The 18,242-nt window shown below is 39.5% G+C and overlaps 1 protein-coding gene across 3 annotated transcripts; it reads left to right on the forward strand.

Moving 5' to 3' along the window:
• The first annotated feature begins 1,190 nt into the window (after nucleotides 1–1,190).
• Nucleotides 1,191–18,162, forward strand: siah1 (siah E3 ubiquitin protein ligase 1). 3 transcript variants are annotated; one of them, XM_079621089.1, is made up of 3 exons: nucleotides 1,191–1,509; nucleotides 11,189–11,245; nucleotides 15,997–18,162. In XM_079621089.1, exons 2-3 carry the CDS (start codon nucleotides 11,236–11,238, stop codon nucleotides 16,845–16,847), a joined length of 861 nt encoding a protein of 286 aa, XP_079477215.1. In that variant the 5' UTR covers nucleotides 1,191–1,509; nucleotides 11,189–11,235; the 3' UTR covers nucleotides 16,848–18,162. The 3 variants fall into 3 exon arrangements, with proteins under 3 accessions (XP_079477215.1, XP_079477214.1, XP_079477216.1); XM_079621088.1 differs by lacking the exon at nucleotides 1,191–1,509 and adding an exon at nucleotides 7,029–7,846; XM_079621090.1 differs by lacking the exons at nucleotides 1,191–1,509; nucleotides 11,189–11,245 and adding an exon at nucleotides 14,022–14,410 and having other exon boundaries at nucleotides 15,997–18,155.
• The last annotated feature ends 80 nt before the right edge of the window (nucleotides 18,163–18,242 follow it).

Consider the following 18,242-nt stretch of genomic DNA (forward strand, 5'->3'; position numbering starts at 1 on the left):
GTTCATTCTAGACGGGGAACTCTCAGGAGTCCTCCATCAATAAATAATTTAAGAACCTTTAAGAGGACAGACAGTAAAAAATAGACAGGCATGGGAAAAGGAACTATTTGCTTAATTGCAGCATGTGACGTCACAGACTATGACACACCTTAATAACACAAGTGCTCAAGTGAGCATATTGTTACAATTATGAGGGCTAATAGCCTACATAACCATACAGCTACATAATCCTTTGAATAGGGTCTTTTTAAATAAACAATTTAGTTTGACTGTAAATCGTTTTAAATGTAATTTCTTCATTTTGAACTGAAACTATGCTGTCATTTAAATGATGATGTCATTCATACCTGAATGTGACGTGGCAAGAAACTTTTTTTTTTACATAGACATACAAACAAGAGTGAATGTTTCATGTGTCGACATTTTGAATTGAAAATAGACCTAATGTTGGGTAAGTGATTAATGATGAATGTGTAGGCTACATATTGTGAATGAATTTAGCCTAATCTTATAGCTTTCCTGGTATAGCCTTCTTCACCCTTCAGTAAATTCACTTTTAAAGAAAATGATTCAAAGTTGACCATATATGTTTACTTTCCTTACTGGTAGCTACAGAAATGAAAAGGCTAGCTCAGCTTTCGGAGGGGATCGAGACAGCTCAAATTTGGGACCTCGGTGCTTATAAAACCCTGCTCGCAACGATCATGTAAGCAGCTCACCGGAACCGAGAATCGTCTCTTTCGAACCAATCCGAATCGTAGCTAATCGACTGATGGGGTTCACTTTACAGAAATAGGCTACATTATAAAACGTGCTGGAGATATGTTTATAACTTTATTGGTGATCGTTTTTTTTATATTAACATAGGCCTATGAAACAGGGTTGGCTTTAATAAATAACATTGTATCAAAACATCCAGGCACATGAAATTTAGTATTTTGTAATTTAAAAGCAGATGTGACGTTACCTTGCTGAATCATGGTCGCAACAACAGAACATCAATATAACGTACACTAATATACATTAATACAACTTAAGTGAAACATATAATAAAACAATATACGGTATGAATGCAAGTGGTTTTATTAGAACATTTTACACTTAACATGGGATGTCAGGGGCCACGTGTTGCTGGTGAAACGGTTTTCCGAATCGGTTCTTTGATATGAACTGTTCGAAAGAACCGATTCGTAGAAATGTAATGAGACGGACATCCCACCATCACTAGTCTGTTGCACAGTCAATGGACTGTAAGTTGTTGACCCAACGTTGTTCTCCTTCCCGCGTTCATGTGGCTGAAGCGCGTGACTTGTAGCGCCGCTCCCGTGAAAAATATATTTCAACTGCTTCAGTCAGTGCGCGACACCGAGACTGCCGGGCGACAGCAGCGTCTCCTTTTAGCGAATGTAGAAACACAAACATCCAAACGATTAACGGACGAGGCCCGACGTGTAGTGGATTATTTTTTTTAATTGTTCCGTTTGGCAGCAGAAGGGTATTTTTCCAGCGGTAAGTGCAGTGTTTAAATCCCTCGGTCGAGTATAATGGCTCTGTTGTTGATTTTAGCGAGCTAGCTAGCTTAAAAAGCGGCTAGCCGACCAAGCTATCAAACATTGTACTGTGTTCCTCATCAATACACCATTTGTTTGACCCATTTTTCTGTTAACACATTAAGATTCCCAGTGCGGTTCGTAGCCAGTCCTAAAATGTTTTTTTTATTCTCTTAAACGCTGAGATTTGGTCCATGTAACCATTATTAGCCCGGCTTTGCTAGCTCTCTATGCTTGTGCTAAGTGAGGCACTGATAATGTGATGAAATTAAATGTAATCTAACCATCGGAGTTCTTTCCAATGTTAATAATCGGATGCATGCATGCAGAAATACTATTTGTGTTTAATATTTAGTTGCAAGCTTGAGGCCTCATTAATTGGCGTTGAATCATACTAGACTATTTCTAAGCGTAAGAGAGATGGCTTGGCTGACAGATACTGTATTATTCTCTGCAAAACAATCCTGGCATTAAATACACATGTACAAAGAGACAGGGCTAGCTGGGCTAGTATGTGATGTAGGAGACATTTTATCACCGTTATGGTCAATATAACCTTTAATTATGATTTAGAAATCAGTCCTAAAGAAAACATGCATAAAGTGTTGAGTCTCGACATGACCCTCTCAAACCCAAGATGTTAGAGTAAAATCATTTTCAGTGCATGTGATTGCTTTGAGACCTAAAGAAGCTTAATGTCCACGGCACGAAACCCGTGTCTCTGCTACACACGGGATTTATTTTAAGCTTCCGCGCTCACAGACGCCTTGAACTTGGCATCTGGATCACCACACCGTTTTGTTTACAAAGCGACTGCGATTTGCCAAGGAGATGTTATGCTTGCATCTTTGTTGCGACTGAATTGAGCTGTACTGTTTTCGTTGTTCTTTATCCTTAAAGATCCATTTAAGCACCTCCCCTATCGATTACAGTAATTGAGGTTAAGTTGCAGTTGGTTGAAGCAATAGCTAGATAGGAGAGGGTCAAATCCCTTCGGTAACTAACCTTATTCTACTGTCTTTAGAAATGTAAGGTTGTTATAAACACTGAAGTGTTGCCTGCCACAGACTTGATATTTTGCAGCATAGAATATAGTTGAAGAGAACCTTCAGGCTACTTATTTAAAGTGCTGTAAATAAACCTACATTTTTCTGTGATATCTCATTTGCTGATTGACATCTCTATTGGATTGATGAAGGATTGATTGTCCAGGGTAAATAATAGATATCAACTTAGCTCGCAATGCTTTTGAGAAACGCAGAAGGCATAAGGTTAATAATGTATAAACTCTTCTGCCTTGAATTTGGGACGCATTCGATTTGTCGCTGTGTGCCCAGATGCTTGGAAATGCAATCCTTCTCTTTCATTCTCTTCACACACCTCAGCAGTGAACTAGAGATCATGTTATGGAGTGTTCATCACAAAGTTATTGATTATTTCTGTAGAGATTTGTGCACTTTAGTGAGATCTTCAGAACGCAATCAAAGTTGTTTTTCTATCTAAATGGTCATGATTTTTGTTTATTTGGGCTATTTCTAATGCTTACTTATAAAATATTAGGCTATCTGTTGACTAGCAAGACATTTGTTTCTGTTAAACTGCATTGTTGGGTGTTATTCTTTAGTGTTATTCGATGACTGGAGTTATCTTGTGACACTTGTTTTCAAACTGTCTTTATGGGACAGCTGCACGATTATCACTTGGTCACAGAAATGTGACCAAGAAAAGACATTTGTCTTTTAAAGAGACTCCACAGCTTCAGACCAGGGTAATGGTGAGGTAATCTGACCCTCTTTAGAATAGCTGACCATTTCACACACGATCTCATTGCATCGCTCTTCCACCTCTAATACTTGCTATACCCCTCGACACTTCAGAGTGGTAACACGAGATATTCTCTATTCATTTTAACTAGCCTATGGCTGGGCGATATGGCCCCAAAAAAACCTCACAATAATTGTTTTCATTTCAATTGATAATTATCACGATAAATGGCAAATCTTTATTTTTTCTTTCCAATTTTAAAAGGACTTTTTTGTCAGAACTAAAGATGTGCGCAATGACTAATTAATGTTTTAAACAAATTCAGCAACCGACTAGTCTAACCCACCACCCGGAGACAGTCTGTATATGCGATCCATTTGAAATAGACTAGGCTACTTAATCTATGAAGTCAAATCCTATACTGAATGCTGATAAAATAGGTCAGATACATGTGATGTGCTTGCCTTGCATTGTTATTGTATATTAAACATTCACTGAAAGCATTGAATGAAATGAATAAATGAAATGCATGTATAATGAAAAGCATCTGTACACAAGTGAACAATCTGAACGCAAGTGCGTGGGGAAACGTCAAATTCTCCAAAACTGTTCACCAAGCTTACGTTACGATTAAATTTCATTTGAAATTTTGTTTCTAAATCCTCGATTCATGACATGGAACAGAACTGCATTTTTCGGGGTGGACTAAGCTAACCCGCAGTCCTAAGCGCACGTCTCAGAACACTGACTGTTTCTATAGGAACCGGAGCTTGTAACGGCAGCTGCAATGACTTTACCAATCGACTCTTTTTGTTTAGATGGTGGGACTTTTTTGGGACTATTTTGCACTTTCTCCAATTTAATACGAGTGCACCGTCTTTCTGTATAAAGTCTTTGATTGTCCCTCATAACCGTAAGTGTAAATGACAACACAAATACAGAAAATACCTCATTGTTTGGCCAGAGTGCCCACAGCTTACATGTGGTAATATACATGGTTATAGCTGCTAGTTACATTAGCAGCCCCTGCCCAGAGCTTTTGCTGTATATAGAGTTACAGGATAGAGCTCTAATGGACTCTGTCCATTGAGAAGGTATCTTAGAGATGAGCAAGAGATAATGGATGGGATAGAATCACAAATGAAGTGTGTCCATGTTATGCTTCATTTCCCCCTGTTTGTATTCAGGTGTAGCTTCTGTTTCACTTTTGAAGTGAGTGGCCCATTTGGAGATGAACATAGGGTCAGCCGATATAGCGGTAGACACGATTAACCGGTAGAGATTTTTGGATTATCGTCTCTATCGTGGTTACGCTAGCGTGATGTTGCCGTGCTGTGTGTGCAGTCAATTAAAGCTTATCATTTGAATGCATTTTCAAGCCTTGAGATTTAAAAACAAGTGATTTTAAACCATTCAAGTGCAATAAGCGGTGAAAGAGGACTCCTAACAGTATATGCGTGTCCTGTCTCAGAGACGCTTTCTGAGACACATTTTTTTTATAAATAAGTATCGAGGCACCGGTACTGTTTAAAAAGTATCGATTTGGCACCGGTGTCGTAAGAAACCCAACCGATACCAACCCTACTGAAATAAGGCTGTGGATGACCTGCTGTCAGTGCATGCGCTTTACAATGTTCTTCTGTGTAAAGGCCATTCGTTTAGGCAGACTAAGTAAGGGCAAAAGCCATTTCTCATGCAAAATAACTGTATTGATGATTGTGGGTTTAGTAATGTGTGTGTGTGTTTTTTCAAATTACTATATTATTTTCCACTGGAAACTTGTTTTGCATTCCAGTGGAGAGGAGCTCTGGTGTTTACTCTACCCGGAGCACAATGACCTGCATGGAAATATCATGTCGGAGTCTTCATTTAGATGGTAATACTGGGTAGAATCTCTGCCTTGCCCTCAGCTCTTTTGTTTACAAGTGCTTGTTCTGCGTTGATTGCAGATTTGTACCATTTACAAAACATCTTGCTGTCAGCATATGATCTGGCCCTGTGGGGGCAATGTGGAGCACATGGTGTGTTTGTTTCCAGAGATGAACTGTAATCGTCTTGTTTAACAGTTTGCATACATTTTTTTTTTAATGATTGGACTTTGTCACCCTGGATCTATTATTTTACTCCAATGCATAAGATGCAGATCATAGTCACGGACTTCTGACAGTTTAAAATGTGTCATTAAATTCAGAAGATGACCACAATTTTTGTGATGTTTTCCATTTTTTTAATTAAAATAAATATAGACTACTTTGTGATATTGTAATGGGAAAAAAACCCCATAACATTTGATTAGTTTATTCAATTTATTGAATGACAAATGTTAATTCTTGATTTAATACTAACAGTTGATGCATTTATAACAGGGTTCCTTCCCACAGGTCCTTGAAATCCTTAGAAGTTTGTGAATCTGAAAGTTTTTGAAAATAAACATGCATAGATACAGGTCCTTGAAAGTGTTTGAATTTATTTTGTGCAAGAAATTTTCTGGGAAAAATTTCATATTCCCTCTGTTCCGCTAATGTGTTATTCCGCCAACACTTCGTGGCCTATGCATTCTAGCTTGCTGGATTTGCATTAGTTATGTGCATTTACGTGTTACGTTCAGTGTTTCCCGCTTCAGGTACTTTGTGTTGTACGTTGCCATGACGTTCAAGCAGCACAAAACTACTACGATGGTTTTTGTTATGTGATAAGATGTTTAACAGATTTTTCCTATGAAATCATGTAGGCTAAGACTTCATTTGTGTTTTTTTCTTGCCTAAGACATGGCAAGATGTTTTTCCTTGTACCATGTAGACAAATTGGTGAGAAATGAGAAAGCACCTTTACCACAGAGCAGGATGCCTGCAGGTGCTTCAGTCACACTGTACGTGAGGCAGGACTAGGCAAAACCCTTTTTACATGCGTGACCCGTCACATCTGCCCTTTCAAATGATAATGTAGCAACATTGGAACAAAAGGCAAATGGTCTTTGATAATTTTAAAGGCTTTCGTTTCTTTTGTAAGTCCATCCTTGTATTTAACAGCTCTATGATTAACAGATGTTAGACCTGTCTGAAGATGAACACCATTTGTTGTGGCTATAATGGCAAGGATTTTAATAAGGTCTCATGAGCACAGCATTGTGGAATTTAATGTTTTGGTTGTCATGTTATCGCTAGTTAAATCTACAGGGCATGTTTTGATGAAGGCGAGGGACCAAAGGTCACCCGAGATGGTCAGAGCCTTGTAGTGTCACACACTGAAACGCTGATATGGGGCCACCGTCTGGGCCTTAATGTCAGTTTCAAGAGCAGAAAGGTCAGATTGTTTTAATCAGCCTCATTCTAAGCATGTGTGCATGTGCTGGGGTATTTTGGGTAGTGGTGATAGGCGATACTTAGTGGTGTATGATGTGGCTCCACACTATGAGCTTCTTTATAGCAGTTAAGACTGGCGATATTGGATTTGTTGTAATGTGCCACGTTCTCCCTCTCTCTATGTTCAAAGACATTAAAGTGCCCATAAATCTGCATTTCTATGGTTTTGTCAGTGCCGTTTATGAGCAGCGTGTGTAATTGTGGAGTGTTTTGTTTAAGTTGCCGGCTGTCGTAGAGGTGCCATGCTGTAAAGACTCTTTGTCTGGTCGACATGAATAAAGGCAGCAGCAAGAGGAGGAGCGTTGTAATCTGACACGGCTGAGCTCATGAACCGGTCCCACTCCTCGTCCTCAGAGAGAGCGAGAGAGAGCATGCTGACTTCAGACTGGCATTTGACTCCTCAGTCCTCAACCCACAGGCAACAGTGGTGACGGTGCAGACGGGACTCTCCTTCTTTCTGCGGTCGTTCGGAGAGTTCACAGCATGTTTCTTCCTTCCCCGTCTTCACTTGCCGAGCTGACGGGGTACTCTGAAAGTCATGGGAGTGGTCTTTCTCAAACGAGTCCTGGAATGTGCTTTTAAAGGGAGGAAAACCCTATCAACTCGGCTCCTTAACCCTGTTTTTAGTTTTTTCCCTCTTCTCTGGGATTGCTGCTTAAGTCTCCTTCCAGACGCTGGAAACTGGATCTACTTGTGTAACATTCCTAGATTACAGCAAATCCTTTTTTCTCCCCCACTTCCCGTACTTTCTTTGTACTCATCCCGAGCTGTTTTTTACTGAAAAGCAAGTCTTTTAAAAAGGAAATCTCCTGCTCTCCACTTTAAGGAACGGCTGCTGGAATTGCTCAAAATTGCACGAGTGTGTTGGTGTTCGGGACTCATCCCTTCCTCCTTTGGAGGGGTTGGTGGTGGCGATACCTTACAGTGGGCGACCTGTTGGAGCTGTGCTTCTATCTTGCGGTGTCATTAGAATAAGACTATAGGAAAACGAGTGAAACAGGAAAGGAGGAACTGTCTTATGGGACCTTTTTGTTTTTATGTAAAGAGCATGATGAAGAGTCAATCTGCTCCCCATGTCTGCTACGGTTAGACTACAGCCTGTGTACTCATGGAAGGGGGTGCTCAAGCTCTTCTCTTGCATAGCGGCCCGAACTGCTAGTAAACCTAAAGGTAACAGAAATATGCTCTCATTGTTTACTACCACCACTAACTCACCTGTAAGAGGCAGGCCATTTCAAAGACCGTTTTGTCCATACAATGAAAGTCAAAGGAGTTTAAAACAACATTTGGCCCCATTGACTTTCATTGTGTATATGTACCAAAAAACACTGAGACATTTTGACACAAACCTTGTTTTCTTTGGGCTTCTGCTTACATTCCTATGCTTGTTTCTACTGTAGACGAAGGAAAAGTTGTCTGTTTTGAGAGACAACACTCTTTTCTCTGTTATAAAATGCTGAAAACCCTCACATCCTTGATTTTGTTTTCTTTGTCAATGTGTGTGTTTGTTGTCATAGTTTGAGTCTATGGCGTGCAAGGGAAACTTCAATAGAGCTGTCATCAGACATACTGTGTGCATTGTTCCAGCGTCTTGTACTCAGCTGTGCTTTTCTGTTCACTTTATTAGTAGTGTAGTAGTGCATAGGATTATGCATGCATGTGTTTGGAATTGGTGTGGACTGTGGAGTGTGGTACAGTGAGGGCATGCTGTGACTCGTCTGCCTGCTCAGGGAACTATGAGTCACATACAGGAGGATCATGTGTTTCTGTGGCTTGTATATCAAGAGACAATGAAATCATGCCGACTACCTAAGTATTAAAATATTTTTCAAATATGAATACGTAAATAATGCTAAAGAATATATTGCATTTTATTATCATTCTCAAATTTTCAATTTTATTGACGCAAGGAAAGCCTCTCCAGTAACTGAATAGCTAGAATTTCATTAAATTAATTAAATGTTTATTTTTTGAAAATCAGATTGAAAAAAATACAGAATTATATATTTATTGGATGTCAATGATGACACTTTTCTAAATTTCATTTTTAGAGAAATATTTTTATTATTTCTCCATTTGATTTTTTATTTCTTCAAAAAAAAATTTTTATTTCATTAATTTCCATAAATGAAATGTTGATTAAAACTAGTGACTAGTTAGTTACAGCATCTGAAAGCCTACACTTTCGCTTACTAGAATCCACTACAAGAAGTATAAATGTTACCTGTATTTCTCAAAAAATGTCCATTTAACTACCCACAATACATTTATATTTCTTTACCTCATCTCACTTTTTTTTCCATTTTTTTTTTTCATGCCAAAGGTTTTCGCTGGTGGCTAAATGACTGCATTAGTTTTATGACATAGAATTGGTCCTCCTGAGATTCAGAACGGTCACTATAAGACTTGTGAAAGGCTTCTTAAACTTGTCATGATGGTCTTATTCTAGCAACTAGCTAAGTCAATTACAAATGTTGATATCAAAACAAAATTGAGTTTTCAGCTTTTAAGTCCCTGTTGGCATTTGGTCATGCTGATCCATGCTATTGACCATCTGCCAGATTTGGACTTCGATACCTCCTAATCTGATGAATTATTTCACCAGATACTTTAATGCATATTGATCGTCCTTCCATTCTGAATGGCTTCTGATGAAATATTGAAGTGTGGCCTAATGTGGAGAAATCAATGTGAAGCCCATACCGGTATTGTGCTCTGCATTAGTCCTGCCCACCGTGGATATCTGCTTTAACAGGCCTCGCATTACAAAAGATAAAAACGTATAGGCTAAAGTTGTATTTAGGGCTGGGCAATATGGTCAGTTTTTTTTTTTTTTTTTTTTTGTCTGAATTTCGATTTGGGTTAAAAAAAACTTTTTTTTCTCTTTATTTAAAAAATAATTTTTCACATACTGCCCAATGTTGTCTTACAATGTTCATGATACAATATGTAAAAATGCTGATAATGATCCGCGTTTTAGTTCTCCTTTTTTCCCAAAGTCTGCTTGCCATGGTCCATAATGTTTGAACGAAACAACAACAGCGTGCAGCTAGACGTTACACACTACACAGTTGTCCACATCTGTCGGCCATGGTTATTACGGCAGTACTATGAGCAGAAACCAGGGATAACGCGGATATTATTACGTCATTGACAGGCGACAAGTGAACAGGGATTCCGGGACAGAAAATTAAAATTGGATTATTTAAAATTGGAATTAAAAATCTTTGGGGAAATTGTAAGTATACAACTGCAGGAAATATATCACACTGTGCAAGTGATTTTTGGATATTTTAGTAAAAAATTATTGCATATTGTACCTTTAATGTTGAAGACTAAAAAACAAACAAATATATGGTTAAAATGCAAGTAACCATGTAGGCTATGCTATATGTGAGAAAAAAGGGTTAAAACAAGCAGTTTTATATATATATATATATATATCAAAACAAAAGCACAGGGTAATTGTTAAATTATCCTACATTTGATTACCCCATTACAATAGTAATAAAAATACACTTTTTTTGTATGTTTAAAATCCTACATATTTTCTACAACAGCAAATATTTTTGCAAAATGTAGTTTAGTGGAGACTTGCTTGCAGAAGGCTCATCCACTCCTGACAGCAAAATGGAAATATTTGCATGACTTCAACAGTTACAGATGGAGAATACATGGAAATGTAAGTTATGCTCCGAGGAAAAACGCCACATCTTAAATGAAATAAACAGTACAAATATCTGTCAGAGCATCTGACAGGGCAAGCTGCTTTGAACTACATGTGATAACTATATCTTACGAGTTATTTTGAATAATATAAAGCATAGGCCCTATCTCATGTTTAGGACAATGTGGATTATGCACTTTCCCCGCAGCTGCTCACTCTGTGTCCTCTGCTAGTTTTCAGATGTGATCGTAATGCCAAACTAACGTATATTGATATAAATTGTATTGCCTCATTCTGTATCGTTTATAAAAATAATATATTGATATATCGTACAAACTCGGTATACCGCCCAGTCCTAGTTGTAGGGCTACTAAAAGGAGGTCGGTTAGACGGGTGTGTCTGTTTCTCTCAACATCACGGTATGAAGAAATATCTGTTTTACTTGTTTTGTGCTTGTATTGTTCACGGATTCATTGACTCTTCTGTTATTATACTGCATTGTACAGTTGCTATAGAAAAAACAAAGGTGTTAGTGTTTAGAAAGTCATTCTAGTCTAAGAAGGATGCGTTGTTGATAAGAAGGATTTGGAACACTTTAGTTGAGTTGGCGTGGGAACCTAATGACACTTTTAACGGCACGAAAACAATGAATAAGTTAACTTGCTTTGCTGCACTGACTACCGGTGAGACTTGATTTTCACCTGTCTTATTATTTGGGAAAAACACTTTTTTTTTCCAGTTGTAAAATAAATCAGGAAAGCAGTTGGAAAACAGACAATGAAAAAAGTCTAGATATATCTATGCATTTTACAAAACTAACAAAACCTCTCTCTCTCTCTTTCCAGAGGTCCACACATTTCAAGGAAAAAAGAAAGACGTACTTGGGAATCATATGGACGAAGGCAAGTATTCAGTTTTATGTTCTCACTGTGCATGTTCTGAAAATACAATAACAGTGAACAGAACTCACTCACACTGTGTGGGTAAGCCAAGCAGAATCCTCTGCCAATGTGCAGGCTTTTGGAAATGTAGGTTCGTTGAAACTTGCAGCAGGGTTGGGTATTTTTTTGGCGGTGATGCTTCAATTCATGTTCAGCTGATGTTTACTTCAGCTTGAGTTCATGGGGATATGGAAAGGCTTCTTAGTGGAGCGAATGGAGAAGTGGCAGAGGAAAGCTAAATGATAAGGGTTTGTGCCTGTATTCTCACATTCCCCATCTGGATAGCTGGTCAGATCTGTACCATCAAACTCCCATTCCCTCTGAGCCTGTTACCACAGGCAGAGCCATTAGACATTGCAGAGTGACCCATCTCTACCAAAACGATCCCTTAATCTTTTCATCCACCAGAGCCCTGAATACTGAACCTCTTGTCTGTGCCTTCATCAAATCTAGAAGGGCTTCTTCCAGAGAACTGTGTTCCAGAACGCTGTTTACAAATGAAACTAGACCAAAAAAGCAGTTCATTTTATTGGAACGTCTCCCAGAATATATCCCACAAACCCCTTCTGCAATCATACATGTGTACTGTACAAGCTTGTTTCCATAGCACATATAAGCCTCGTAGAGAAAGTGAAAGAGCTAGTCAAACTTTAATCCTAAATTTAAATAGCCCACAAAGCTTTTATTATCCATTTTGAGAACTGACTTCAGATCTCAGGAACAAAACGAATTACTATTACAGAATGTTGCAGACCACTAACCACATTACAAAGACTGCAGCACACCTAAATCCAATGGTAACACCTACTGAGTGAACAAAGCTCTTGACCACAAACATCGCCATGGAGTCTGGCACCAGACCACATCATTACTGTACCTGAGAAAACTGCAAGACCGAGTTGAATAAAACTTGCTAACCTTTTTATGTATTAAAGTACACTGTTAATTAGCACTGCCATCAATTTATGCAGCTGCAAATGCATATTAGTATGCCTCTCGCTTTACAGAGTGTTGCATTCATAGTAAGAAACTGTATTCAAGTGTTTAATTAATGTAGATGTTTGTAGCAGAGGTTTGTTACGCTAGTGCCATTGACAATGACTTTCTTTGATGTTACTATCTGACAATATCTTAGCTTACAAATGATAATGTTTGGACCAATTTCATGGTTACATTTAAATAGAAATCTTAAGATGCAAAACTTTGATTAAAATAGTTTTTCTTTCTACATATGAATCTTTTTTTTTTCTTCCATATTGTCCTAATTGTTTCAAATATTTATTTTACTGAAGTATGAAGTTACACAATTATTATAAGCTTTATTAAAATATTTTAAGATATTATTTTAGGCTAGAGGTCTCTCTTTAGAATACTCACTTTAGGCTATCTATGCAAAACTTTGAAAGGTGAGATGCACACTTATATAATATGCGTTTACAGCTTCACAGATAGATGATGGCCCTTGTGATCAAAAGCTTTGTTTACTCGGTTGGTCTTAGTATTATTGGGTCGGATTAAACTGCACAGTATTCTTTAGTCAAAGGTTACAGAAACGCAGTGGATGCAAGTATGCAAATTCTTGGCAAATGCAAATTCTTGGCCAAAGCATTGCAAGTAGTGCCATTGTACATAATACTGGTTTTTAGGTGGTAATGCTTTCAATTGTCTGTGCCATTAAATGTGTTTTTAAGTAGCTAGCTATAAACTTTGTGTTGCCCTTTTTGAGCTTTTTGCTCAGTGTATTTTACTTGCTTTAGTGTATTTTGGTCCTTGGACTTGTCCAACTGCCTTGTTTGGACTCAGCACAGCAGTAATGCTGTTGTTACCATCAGCATTAATGTTGATGTTTTTTTGCTGAGGCTCCATTAATCTGATGTATTAAAGTTACCTGGCTTAACTGTCTACCTGAGACATAAAATAATAGTCTGGGACATTGTGCCGTTTTTAAACTCCAGCTTGTGCAGCGTAGGTCAGTTGCATTGCCTTTTGTTCTTCCTAACTCCATTAGAAGACCTGACAACGAGTCTGCTCTAACCACTTCCTCTGGGGTTACAGGATTTCCTGTTATATGTGATGGACTGCAAACTTTCCACTGACATAGCAGCTCAGCACTGCTGGAGAAAAGAGACACACCACAGTTCTTTTGATTCCCAGACGAAGAACTTCACAAATAGAAACTTCAGCAATGCCACAAGGGCTCTTACCACGCTTTGCTTTCTTTCAGAGTTTTAAACAAATCCTTAGTGAAGTCGACTTTTTTTTTTTTTTTTTTTTACCCAAGTCTACTATATTTATGTGCCATATACTTTTTCGACAGTGCTTTCTAGACTCACTAAAAATGTGTAGGGAATCTACTCTTGGCACAGTGGACTAAAAAGAGAAACAAATTGCTAACCATCATGATTTTCATTATAGCTTGCCTTAAGGGTAACCATACTGGACATAAAGGCTTTTTAACATTGCATTGATTTAACGAAGAATTGACTAATACTCTTGCTCATTACTTTGAATGTTATTTAGGATAAGACTATTCTTGAGATGAAGAACATGATGTTTAAACATGCTGCGTTGGAATGGTCCCCCCTCCCCCCATATATTTAGCTTTGGCAGAAGCAGGATACTTTGCCTGCCAACCACAACTTACAAAAGTCAATGTCCATAAATAATCCTTTCTCACAAGTCAAGCACTATCTCTCAAACTATTCCCTTTCAATTAATTTTCACTTTTTTTTCTCTTAGTGAGACTCATGCATCACTTCAGCTGTTGTTAAAACCTCAGCTTAATGGAGCAGCACTGTTGTAACAGTAGTGTACGACAGCCATCAGCTGCTCCGACTGTTTCGTGGTGGGAGGTTGGCTTACTGTCTCTTTGGCTTAACTTCAAGCAGACAGGCTGTCATTGCTTCTCTCATTGTATCGGACATCTGCTCTGGACATGGACACGCATCTCAACAAAAGCCAAGTCTGTCCAGTCGTGCTCCTGGAGGGCCAACATCCTGCAAAGTTTAGCTTCAACCTGCCCCAATACACCTGCGCGGAGTTTCTACTAATCCTGAAGACCTTGACTAGCTGGTTTAGAGTGGTCCTCCAGGACCAGGATTGGACACACCTGAAACAAGTTAACAGGTCACCTGTAAATTGTTTCTTTAAAATGTGTACAGTTATTGGGGGCTCGTCTGGGATTTGACCACACACCTCCTGCACTCAAGCAAAAATCATAGGTTCATTCAGACATGCACAACATGACTTGTTACTTGTCCCAGTGAGACAGTGTTCCTGTAGTTCAAACAGTGCAGTATTGTGCTAGACTATTAACACCAATATTTTGGGTTTAGATTCTCATGAACTTACAAAAATGTATATCTTGAATGCACTGCCACGGGTTCCTCCCGGGGCTACGTCTGACTGAGGGTTGCTAAGAACTGTACTGTTGTTTTGGTTACATACATCTGTCAAATGATATTGTAAAACAGGTTCTAGAACAACAATAAATGATTCAAGAACATAAGTTTAACCCTTCTAAAATCTGAGACTTCTGATTGGATGTTGTTCTATGACCAATGGATATTGATCCAGGAACATTGCAAATCATATGGATTCCTAACATGATTTACACATGATACACTTAGAATTAGGACTAGGCATTTCTAATCCCTTAGTCTTTGACTACAAGCCTAGAAAGACATTAAGGGCATGGTGTTAGCTGTTGTGCTTGGACTAATTTTGGCCTCAGTTGTTATACTCTGAGAGCTGCTCATTGAGGGGGCTGAAAATACTTGGCTTTATCAGAGCAGATGTGTTTACTAGCAGATTCTAAGCCACCTACATACACGCACAGCTCGCCGTCTATCTACACCCCCACCCTCCTTTCTGGCACTGTCCTTATTCCTCCATGTGAGACGATTTACTATGCTCTGGTCCTGCCACACTGCTCCTTTGTTCTGTAGTCTCTTTATTCCTCACTTAAATGTCTGTGTTAAATCTGCAATCAGTCTTTTTCATTTGCTCCCTGGTGCTGATTTACAGTTGCTCTTGTGCTTCCTATTAACTGATGTGTAGAAGTAGGATATATATAGCGGTAGGGTGTTAGTTGGGTCACACCATTCCTTTTTTCATGAATTAGGCAAGAATCCATCCCAAGTCCTATACTTCTCTACACAGGTTGTCCCATACACATACACATTCACACTTCTCACAGCAGCTTGTTGCCATAGGAACACTCTTGCAGCAGACATGCGCTCTGGTCTTCTGAGTCCACTCTCCATGTCTGGCTTTAAAAAAAAAGAAGGGCGAGGCGTGAAGATCTGTGCATTTTACTCATGCCAGAAATAGCTGCCCCGAGTTTTCCCTAGAGGCCCTTGTCTGACTTATCGGTGGCACTAGACGGCTATATCTCTGAGCCACTCAGGGAGAACAGGCATTGCCTGGCTCGCAGCACTGTTGAGACTTTTTCATCGCTCTTTGGAGTTCATACTGGTTAAATCAGCTGAAACGTGTACATTTTTACCCTGAGGCTACATTCTAAAATGTCTACTTTATTTTCCGGAAGCAGAAGTGCTCAGATCAGTGCATTAGATGCCAGCTGATCTCTGCTGTCATGCATAATGCAGTTGCTTAGCTGGTTGTGGATGTTCCTTGTAAATGTGTGCACTTCCATTTCTTTATGGTTGTCTGTTAGCCATGCTAACTCTTCTTTATTTCCTTTTCTTTAGAAATGAGTCGCCAGACTGCCACAGCGCTGCCCACAGGAACCTCTAAATGTCCCCCTTCTCAGCGCGTCCCAACCTTGTCGGGCACCACCGCATCCAACAGTGACCTCGCCAGCCTATTTGAGTGTCCTGTCTGTTTTGACTATGTGCTGCCGCCCATCCTGCAGTGCCAGAGCGGCCATTTGGTTTGTAGCAACTGCCGGCCCAAACTCACCTGCTGCCCCACCTGCAGAGGCCCACTTGGGTCAATCCGCAATTTGGCCATGGAGAAAGTGGCCAACTCAGTGCTTTTCCCCTGCAAGTACGCCTCATCAGGCTGCGAAGTTACCCTACCACATACAGACAAGGCTGAACACGAGGAGCTTTGTGAATTCCGGCCATACTCTTGCCCTTGTCCTGGCGCCTCCTGCAAGTGGCAGGGATCTCTCGATGCCGTCATGCCTCACTTGCTACACCAGCACAAGTCCATAACCACGCTACAAGGTGAGGATATTGTCTTCCTGGCCACAGACATCAACTTGCCTGGGGCAGTGGACTGGGTCATGATGCAGTCATGCTTCGGCTTCCATTTTATGCTCGTGCTGGAGAAGCAGGAGAAATATGACGGCCACCAGCAGTTCTTTGCCATCGTGCAGCTGATCGGCACACGAAAACAAGCGGAAAACTTCGCCTACCGGTTGGAGTTGAACGGCCACCGGCGGCGGCTCACCTGGGAGGCGACGCCACGTTCCATCCATGAGGGCATTGCCACCGCCATCATGAACAGTGACTGCCTGGTGTTTGACACCTCCATTGCTCAGCTGTTTGCAGAGAATGGCAACCTGGGCATCAATGTCACCATATCCATGTGCTGAGGACTAACAGCCGTGCATACTTGAACACATACACACATACAAACATGAAACCAGACATTTCAAAACACCGCAGGATACCTTGAGTTGTGCTTGGGGACGGGGGAGTAGCTAACCTAGGGAACTTTTTGCTGTTGTACGTTCCAAGTAGTCATCAAAAAAACTGTAATTGGTTGGAGCTTGGCACATCCAACCTGACTTTACTCCTGGGTTCTCAGTTTTATGCTACAATATTATATAAATTAAATAATTAATGTATTCTACATTTTTGAGAGCAACATTCATTGCCCTCAAAGGCATAGGAAAGCCACGTATGTAGAATGGACATTTGCAGATGTGGCATTTGGAACAAGGGTTTGAGGAACAGCACGCAGAGCTGGATGGCGGTTGGGAATATTGATCAATTTTGCGGTGGGTTTGCTCAAAAGGTGCAACCCTTAGAGCATTTCATTCTGTTTTTGTTTCCCAAGACGTTTCACATTTCAGTTCAGATAAAACACTAACGTTCATGTTCAAATATTAGGTTTTGTTTTATGTCCCCCCTCACACCCCCCACCACACCTTTCCCCCCCTCTAATTTCCCCTACCTTGAGTATGATACAGAAAGGTTCTGATAATTGGTGCATGACCACTGGATTAGTTATAACAAGTCCAGATTTCATTTTAGAGGTCTTGTTTGTTTCTGCCTATCATTGCAGTGTTTCTCCTGTTTGTTTTTGAAGGGATAGTTTCATAACTTGGCACACGCACATCAAGCCAGGTTGTAAAAATAGTTTTTTTTTTTTTATCAATGCCACACTTCTTTTGTTATAATATCAAAAACTCTTTAACGGCTAGATTGAAGTTGTGCAGTACGCATGAGATCATAAGTTCTGTTTCCTGAGATGGGAGCCCTCCATTACAAACAGTGGAGTAAGCACTGCACTGAATATCAGGCTAGGAACAGGGGCAATTATTATGGTTATTATAATGATAGTCATAATTATCATTTTGTAATGACTTATAAGAAAATGGAATGAAAAGGCTGTTGTAACCTTGTGGCTAATCTTCAGTGTTTGTAGATAGTGTTGTTCTTCAGAAGACATCAAAGTCTTCTTTTTCTCTTTTTGTAAGTCAATATTTTTGTTGCTGTTGTTCTTTGTATGTCTGTATTTCTGTTTTTTTTTTTTTTTTTTTTTTTTGCAAGGATAGGGTGAAGCAAAGCCAAACATCTCTGTGGATACATTGTACTGTTGCTAGTCCTGATCTCTAATTTTATTTGTTTTATTGTTTGTTTTGTTCTATTTTGCCAGTAAATAAATCTATCTTTTTCATACCCATTTTCTCACTCCTCATTCTAAGCTACAGCTGATGGCGATGATGGCTTTATTTGTTTATGGTGCAGTAAGCGACTTCTGT

This window comes from Phoxinus phoxinus (genome assembly GCF_949152265.1).
Source record: "Phoxinus phoxinus genome assembly, chromosome: 8".
Classification (NCBI taxonomy): Eukaryota; Metazoa; Chordata; class Actinopteri; order Cypriniformes; family Leuciscidae; genus Phoxinus; species Phoxinus phoxinus.

What these genes read in the sequence shown, in the direction of transcription:
- siah1 (XM_079621088.1), top strand. Translation starts at nt 7,750, where the DNA reads ATGTCTGCTACGGTTAGACTACAGCCTGTGTACTCATGGAAGGGGGTG. An exon ending in AACTGCTAGTAAACCTAAAG is followed by an intron (nt 7,847 to 11,188) that starts GTAACAGAAATA and finishes CTCTCTTTCCAG; the next exon opens with AGGTCCACACATTTCAAGGA. An exon ending in TGGGAATCATATGGACGAAG is followed by an intron (nt 11,246 to 15,996) that starts GCAAGTATTCAG and finishes CCTTTTCTTTAG; the next exon opens with AAATGAGTCGCCAGACTGCC.